The sequence below is a fragment of the Pygoscelis adeliae genome, unplaced genomic scaffold (assembly GCF_000699105.1).
Source record: "Pygoscelis adeliae isolate BGI_AS28 unplaced genomic scaffold, ASM69910v1 Scaffold121, whole genome shotgun sequence".
NCBI lineage: Eukaryota > Metazoa > Chordata > Aves > Sphenisciformes > Spheniscidae > Pygoscelis > Pygoscelis adeliae.
In genome coordinates this window covers 6980610-6989125 of record NW_008824359.1, presented here as the reverse complement: position 1 = coordinate 6989125, position 8516 = coordinate 6980610, and the positions used below count along the sequence as shown (strand labels likewise).

At 54.8% G+C, this 8516-nt stretch overlaps 1 protein-coding gene across 1 annotated transcript in view; it reads left to right on the top strand.

Annotated features, from left to right (window-relative positions):
- TRAM2 (translocation associated membrane protein 2) overlaps window positions 1–8516 on the top strand; it is a 21745-nt gene that overhangs the window by 5783 nt on the left and 7446 nt on the right. Inside the window, exon 4 of the mRNA XM_009319750.1 lies at window positions 7633–7696. Within this exon, the coding sequence (XP_009318025.1) occupies window positions 7633–7696 (64 nt within the window). The remainder of the gene's footprint in view (window positions 1–7632; window positions 7697–8516) is intronic.

The following is an 8516-nucleotide window of genomic DNA, read 5'->3' as shown; positions in this document are numbered from 1 at the left end:
CCCCTCCCCCCCCCCCCCCCCTTTTTTTCTGCAAATGTACTGAATGAGCAAGTTGCTTCCAGTGCACAAAACCCTTTCGATGTGTTTGTGCATATATATATATTTATTTTGGGGGGGGGGGTGTGTTTCAATAATAACCCAAGAGGGCCAGCTGTATTCCAAAACCACATGCAAATGCTGCAAAGTTGGGCTGCAAGTTTCGTAGTCATACTTTATTAAAAAAAAAAAAAAAAAGTCACTGAGGTTGCATCTCTGGCAGGGTTTCTCCCCGCAGCTGTTTTTTTCGGGGTGCTGGTGCCTGCGGTGGCATGCCAGGATCCCCGTCCCGGAGAGGTGGTACCCGGGCTCGCTGCTGCGAAGGCTTTTGGTTGATACGATGCTCCGAGGGCGGTTCTGAAACGCGGTGAGATGAAACCCCCTGTGGAGGTGGTGGCAGGGAGGGTTTTGCAGCGTTCCTGATTTTTTTTTTTTTTTAATATCTTTTAATTAAATCTCCCCTGGTTGCTGAGAGGCAGCAAATTCCTACTGGTGCCGCCACTCTCCCAGCAGACCTCGGGGAGACGGCGCTTGCCGTGCTGGGGTGGCTTTCGGCGCTCCTCCCTCTGCACCGCCTGGCTGCGTCCCCGTTCGGCAGCATCTGCCCTCGTCTTCCCCTCGGCCTGGGGTTTGGGACAACTCTTTTGGTCCTTGTGGTTATTTTATTTTATTTTATTTATTCCTTCTGCTTTCTTTTCCCCTGGAGGAGAAATCAGGCTCTGCTCTTCCCCAGCCCTCCAAACTATCCATTCCCGTTTGCATCACCTCTACAGTGAGTTTTGGTGGCAGCTCAGACATTTCTGCCTTTCAATGCCGTTTCAGCGCCTGCTCTGCGATGGTGGGGAGGACGTGTCGCCCTCCCTTCTCCTCCTCCTCCTCGCCACCCTGCTTCCCGCCCCGCCGCCGGACTCCCACCTTCCCCAATGCCGGTGGCCGCGGCTGAGCTCGGGCTCAGCGGAAACGGCCGAATCCTGCTCACAATAGGCCGTTTCCTGCAGGGGAGGGTTCTTTGGGGAGACACAAACGGGATTTTTAACCTTTTCCCAGGCAGCCCCCGGGAGCTGAGTGCTTGCTCGCTCTGGCACCGTGCTCGTGGTGATGCTCAAGGGCTCTCCCCCTCCCAAAGCGCGGTGCGAGGTACGCTTCGAGCATCCTTTTGGGCGCACAACCTCTTCCCCATTCAAAAGGGTCAATGGGCTCCACCAGCCCAGTAGTTTCTCTGCAGCAGGGAGCGGGTACCAGTCGCGATGGAGATACCGTTCACATCTCACTTGATGCCCGGCTTCGCCGCTGGCTGCGCCGCTAGCACCGTCCCGGCTCCAGGGAGGGGATTTGGGGGCACAGAGCCTGGCACGAGGCTGCCCGCCGCTGTTACGGGTGTGTTGGACTTGATTATTTGAGTATTGTGTGCATTTTAGATGATCGTAGCGTTGCTCAGGGAGGGAAGCCCAGGGCTTGGAGGGGGTCCCCCCAAAAAGAGCTGTCCTGAGCTGAGTACTGAGGGGTTTTCTGCCTTCCCAGCCAGGCCTAAGCCTTCAGGGTGTGAAAACATGCCCGGTGCGTGTCTGCGTGGTGCCAGGGAGGGATTTGCTGCATGTGCGTGGCTGTTCCATCTGTGGGCGAGCTGGAGCCCAGAAAGAAAAAACTCTCCCCCCCCCCCTTTTAACTTTTTTTAAAAAAACAAAACATTTTTAGTGACTGCATATAGAAACGCGAAGCAGGTGCTTCGCAGAAATTGTTTTGCATATCTTATCCCACCCTGCTTTGTAGGAAAATGAAGCCAAAGCCAGGCTGGGTTTAACCTGCAGCTGCCCGGTGACCCGTGTCCCAGCAGGGACGGCTCTTGTGCGCGGTGTGGCCCACTAGCCTCCTGGCAAGTTGAGTTTGGGGGAGAGCTCGCTGGTTTGGGGGGGGGGTTCCGTATTGAACAGGGGCTGCTGTCACAATCTCTGTAAGATGGGGAAACTGAGGCTCTGTCTTATTTCTCCTTTATGCCCACAACTGGCTGCCACGAGCTCAGGGACAAAGCAGAGGGCAGGTCCTGATGCTCATGCACGGGGTGATGGTAATAAAGTCAGAAAACGTTATATTATAAGAGATGCTGTGCCCTTGCCGGGCTTCCCCCCCGTGCGCAGAGCCGCGGCAGTGAGTCACGGTCTCCCAAACACTGGGTTGTGACACTGTCAAACGAAGGCAGCTGACGAATGAGCTGCTATTTCCAGGCTTCCTGCTAAATATACTTTCCCCTCCCCGGTCCCCTCCATAGTACTCTGCAAAAATTAAGGCCTTCCAGTCGTTAACGAGGGAAAACAAACAGTGTTTCTGCCTCCCCTGGTCTTTGCCAAGATGTGGGAACTGAGGCACGCGAGTGGCTTGAAGGCTGAATAGTTGGGGGACGGGGGGGGGAAAAAGGGGAAAAAAAGCAGAATTTAGGTCTGTTTTTAAAAAGGGACTAAACAGGAGGGAGCGTGAGGCAATGATAATCGTGTCGTGCTGGGGGATGAGCGTGTGGGTGCAAGCAGAGGGGCTGTGCTGCCCTCGGGGAGGATTTTTTGTTGAAGCTGGCTGTTTACTTTTAAAGGCTTTGGTCCAAAGTTTGGGCTTTAGTTTACATATAGGGCCTGTGTCAATCCATACTGTGGATCAACAAGTTCTTCTTTCAATAAAAACTCTGGCTGGTGGAGGAAAAAAAAAAACCGAAATTGTGAGAAAAGCCTTCGGACAGCATTTTATCTTTAATTAGCTTGAGTTGTTTTTCAAATCCTGGAAATATTTTCCCGGCTCAGAGTGCAGAAACTCCCCCAGCCTCCCCTGCCAGAGGTTTGGAGCCGCTTCCTTCCTCCAAAGTGGTTTTAACCCAAGCAGGACCACGGGGACGGCTGCGTGCCTGGGGGCTCCCGGCCGGGGTGAAGACAGCACAGATCCTGCAAATCCTGCCGGTCTGAGGCTGTCAGGAAGGGAACTGAATTTCAGAGGGTGACCTGGTACCTCTCTGCAAAGGATGCTCCAAAATTATCCCTTGCTCCTGAAAATCTTAGGGCTTGAGAGTTGCGGTGGGTAGATTTTGGGAGAGGTGCTAAGCTGCCTGGATGGGCGTGCTTAGACGCCTTTATTAAAAGCTGCCTGCATGCCTGCAAAAGTGGAATTGGGATTTTAGTTTGGACTCTACAGCGTTTCGTGGAAGGGAAAAAACAGCATCTTCTAAAAAGAGCGGAGGGAGCTTTGCTGGTTTGTATTAAGCTGCAAACTCCAGGCTAGCGGGGGTGTGAATTTTTCCGGTCACCGCATTATCGGGGAGTAGATGCATAGCGGCGGATAGTAGATGCATAGTAAATGCATAGTAGTGCTGGGATTATTTGGCTTTATCCACCGTCCTGCTGTCGAGGGCTGTGAAGTGGATGTGCTGATTTGATGTCTGGCTGCGTTGCTCCATGAGAAACAGCCCGAGCCCTGTCTCAGCTGCTCCGAGCGTCGCAGGAAACTGTGGTCTTGATGGATGCATCGGGTTTTGCCTCTTCACCGTCTGGCTGCCCTTTGGTCCTCGGGTTAGTGTCCTTAATCGCTAGAAACTCGCTCGCTGCTGAAGACGTTGTTCCCTCTGCGTGGCTGTAGAGAGCCTCCCAGGGCAACTGCTTCCCAAATTTAGCTGGTTCAGGCACACCCCTCATGCCAGGCAGGATGAGGCCGGGATGAGGAGCATCTCCCTCATCCCCTTGGGCAGTGGTGGGTTGCCCGGAGGTGCCCTTAATGCAGGGCAAGGAGCGAATGAGGAATATACAGCCTTTCCTATGTGGTCCCCGCTCAGCTCACCCCGTGCAGACAAATCCCCCTCCCATCCTATTAAAATCCCCACCAGAGTCGTGGTGACGCTCTGTAGGATTTGGACTTCTGGCTGCATTAAGAAAAGGCTGGACATGAGAGGGGAAAGCCAGAGAAGCGGGCTGAGGAGGTGGCCTCACAGCATAATCAAAAAAATATAATAATACCTGGAGAGGCCCAATTCTGCCCCTGCCTGCAGCAGTTTTGCAGGGGCTCCGGCTCCGCTCGCTGCCCAGTGAGGCAGGAGCGTGCCTGGTGCTTCCTTTCCCGTCCCAGCGTCTTGTTTCAGAGCAAACGGACAGCAAGCGTCTTGTGCCTCTGAATGATCCTCACGTTGCTCTTCCCGTTACAAATTTCTTTCTCTGGCCGTCTGCGAAACGCTCGGTGTGAGCTCTAAAGCTTTGCCATCCTGGGTCCTCGTCGCTCCTTCCCGAGCCGAGGAAACCTGATTTCTGCCTTGCAGGGGAGCTGGAGGTGGCACTGCTGGAGGTCGTGGTTCAAGTGTTCCCTGTTTTCCAGGAGGCTTAAGCTGCTCGGTGGTGTTTCCGTCTCTACATGCTACGCAGGGCTGTAGAGCAAGGGGTGCACTGCGGGTGCTCCCAGTTGATGTGGCGGAGGAGATGCTGTGGTGGATACAGCTACAGCGTGGGATTTTGGAGCCTGATGTTCACTTGATGGAGCTCAGCTACAACCTCGATCAAGTCACTTAACCCTCCACGCTCCCCCCCGTAAGGGGCGTGTTGTGAGCAATGGCAAAAAGATGCGGGTCCCTCCGTGGACGTGCAGAGTGTCCTTCACCTTCAAGGATGGAGGGATGCCACCGGTGTCCTGCTCAAGGTGGTTCGTCCCATGTGTTTTGTGCTCCATCTGCCTCGGCTGCTGGAAGCCACAACTCCTTCCCTATCTGAACTGAGATGTCCTCGCAGTGGTGGCAAGGAGGTGGAGGTGACCCGGCCAAGGGCGTGCGGTGTGATCGGGACCCTGGTGGCCTTGCGGGTGGTGAGTCTTGGAGGCCAGAGCTAAGCTGGATGGTAAGTGTGTTGTTCTGGGTTTCCTGTGCGATTGCAGCGAGGAAAGCATGGAGGTATAAGCGCTCACAAAATGAGATGCAACCAGTCTTTGAGCCCTTGGAAAGCCCAGGCACCCACCTCTGAAAGTGCTGCCTTGGCCATTAAAGTCCTGCTGGTGCCCACAGGGGAGCGTGCGCAGGGGCTGCGCCAGGGCGAAGGGTGAAGTCCTGCACGTGTTCAGATGTTTCCATGGTCAGTGTGAACACTTCCCGGCTGCTTGTAGGAGAAACGAAGGCCTTTGATGCCCAAGAGGAGACCTTCCCTCCACGTAAGGTCTGCGAGATGCCCAGAGGTAGACGGCGAGGTCGGATGCCCGAAGGTTCAAATTTGGCCCCCGGAGCTGCCGCTGTGGCCCTTGGTGAGTGGCTGCAGGTGTGTGCCTGGGCTTCCCCGTCCATCAGGTAGAGGAGGGAGGCAGTTCTTCTCCGGATATCGGTCTGTCGGGACGCCTGCCTACGTCCAGGAGGTTGCATTTGTCTTAGGCTGTAAAACATTTTATGTAGGCTTTAGAAAACAATCCGCTACCTCTCTGTAATGAAAGTTGGAGAGGTGAAGGGGTGCAGAGGTGGCCCCCGAAGCTGCTGGAGGTCCTCTGGCCGGCAGGAAGCAAAGGCAGGTGTGGAGATGGGACAAAGCATTGATTGATCCTTGAGTGGATGGAGGAAACCTTCCTACCAGGCCCTCCAGAAAAGAAGATTAGGAGAGTCCTCGCAAACCATGTTGGGGCTGAGCACCATGCAGGCATTGCTCCCCACTTTGGAGATGCTCCGGGGCCATTTTCTCGGGCCCACAAGTCTGACTTATGGCCCCTCTGGTGGATTAGGAGACTTCATCTGGAGATGATGCCTTGTTTCCATCTGCTTACACCTCTGGATATCAGCCAGGTACTTGGGTAGGATGTAAAACCTTCAGTGCCTGCTGCCGTCGGCACATCCATGACACGGCCGCCCATCCCTGCAGCATCACGGCCGCTGCCGGGTTTATGCATTTGTTTCATGCCCTGCGTCAGCTTGTGATGAGGTTTGGATATAAAGTCCGGGTCCCAGCTGTGCTGTACTGCTCTGGGATGAAGCAACTTTGCTCTCCTAGCCAGCGAGGTTTCCAAGAGCCAGAAGTGTCTCCTTAAGCCAGCGTGAGGCCAGGCGATGCGCTTTTTCCATTACCACCCCAAACTCTGCTCGTGGTCTCCCTCGGCAGAGTGCTTCTCGCATCTACTCCCCCACAAGCAGAGCACAACATGTGGGATTTCTTTTTTTAAGTGGGGAAAAAAAAAATAAATAAATTCCCAGGCATCATGAAAACATGCCGTGGAGTTTGCTTTCCCCCAGCCGAGGCTGCAAGAGGATGGGCAGTGCTGCCTGCGCCGGCAGAGCGGAGCCACCGGCTGGTTGCTCAATGCTCGTGGGGGCGGGATGGGAACACTTGGCAAAACCCCTGTGTTCCCCCCCTCCCCTGTAGCTACGTCCTGCAAGACGTGAAGCAATATTTCCAGCCGGGTTTTTAATAGCCTGCAGCTTTGAAACGATGGCAGCGACGTCTGTGTGAAATGCAGCTCATCTCCATCGGCGTTTGACGGGCACGGGATTTTTTTGGGCTGGTTGTGTATGAGGCTGAGTGCTTGCAAAGTGTTGGAAGGGGGGCTGAGGAGCCATCAGAAAGGTAAGACTCTCCGGTGATATGCTGCCCGTGTGGGGTTGGACAGGATGAGGGCACGGCCGGAGGTTGGCATCGGATGTCTGTGCGCTGGGTTTTTGCTGTGGACCCAGCTCAGGGGTTCATCGGTCTCAGAGACGCTGCTTTGGGGTGTTCTGCAGATGCACCGGGATGGGATGCTCGGCTCTGCCCCGTCCCCGCGACGCCTCCTGCTTCACTGCTGGGGAGGATCGTTCCCTTGAATTAAAAGCAATAAATGAAGAGCAAACAGCACAGCCCTGGTTTGCAGGGAGCCTGATGTCTCATCCCCGGCTTTTTTTTTCCCTTTATGGGCCAGCCTGTGATGCTGGACATGCGGCTGGGATCTTGTGCGTGGCCAGTGCAAGGTTCGGCTCTTTTGCCAAAGCTGCTTTTCCCCTGCCCCATGGGACGCTCATGAGCACCTGCATGGTCTCTAAAGGGGTCCGGCTTCATCAGTCCTGTGGCTGCTGTTACTAGACGAGTCTCCGCAAAAGTGTGGGGGCTAAATACATGTGTAGCCTTTGGGGCTTTGAAGCCACTGAGCTTGCTCAGGTGCTGGATGTTGTCATTTCAACGCAGGCCGGGCTCCTGGCATGGCTGCCCGGAGCGGATGGAAATGAGGGATGGTTTTAATTAACACAAACGGCCCACTGGGTCGGGCTCCCAGTGTCCCCCGAGCAGCGGGTCGCGTGTGACGATGGTCAATGCTACTGGAGGGATACTCATTCTTGAGGGGAAGCGGAGAGCTTCCCCCATCAGGCTGGCTGGTGGCTTTTACAGCTGCATTGCTTTTCCAGGTTTCTCCATCTTTTATCCACCCCTTCCTCCTTCCCAAATCCCAGGTCCCTGTTGGCAAACTTCTTCCCTAGCAATCCCCTTGCTGAAAGGCACTTTAGTAAGTGAAGCCGATGCCTGCACATCTCCCTGGACGATTTGCCTTACCCAGCACGGTAGGAAAGAGGAGAAAATGGTGGCAGAGGAATGGATTTAAGAACTGACTTGCCTTTTTTTCCCTTCTGCGTGTCTTTGACAGGTTACAGCCAAGACTGCCTTCCTGTTTATCTTACCTCAGTATAACGTTAGCGTGCCTACAGCAGGTAAGAGATGCTGCCGCTGCGGGTACCCCAAGGGGAGGGTTGAGTCGTGGTCTGCCCCAAACCCTCACTGTCAACTGGCCTGGGCTCACCCTCTACTGATGCACACTGCTCGCGCCCTTGTCTGGTAGTAAAGGAGATTTTAAAAATAAGATATGTGGGGGAAAAGCAAAGTTTTAGTAGCTCAGAGCACACTGATCATGTCTGCCAGCCCTTATGCTGTCAGGGTTGGGAAGAAATGCTTTCCAGGGGGTTTTATGGCTTCCTCTCTACCCTGTTTCTGCCATGGTCAGGCTGCTCTGTGCACTCTGCAGGGTGAGGATCCTCCTCCAAGCCTGGTCAGGCAAGATCAAATTGCCTGATTGCATGCCCAGAGTAGCTCTGTGCCCTGCCAAGGAGCAGGAGAGATTTAGCTCTTTGCTAAGCAGCAGGGGCCGCACAGATGATTCCCGTCTCACTTTATTGGGGATAGCACAAGGTGAGGGTGTGGAGATGCACATGGTGCACAGCATCCCTGCTCCAGGCAGCTTATGGTCCTGATGCACATGGAGAGTAATTCAAGGAGGCTCCGAGCTGGCACGGGTCCGAGCCCGATGGACCGGAGGACGTGCTCCCAGCCAGGAGGCAGCTGGAGGCTCGGTCCCTGTTTGTATTTTGGCTGCTAGTAGCTACCTTCCTGGCTGAGAGCCCCTCCGGGGCTGGCAGTGATCTGGGCACCAGCGCGGGAGCAGCAGGAGGTGGTTTGGGTAAAGCCCTGGGCTCAGGATGAGCCAAATGCCCAGGGCACAGAGCCTGGCTCAGTGGCAGAAAACTGCAGTTAATT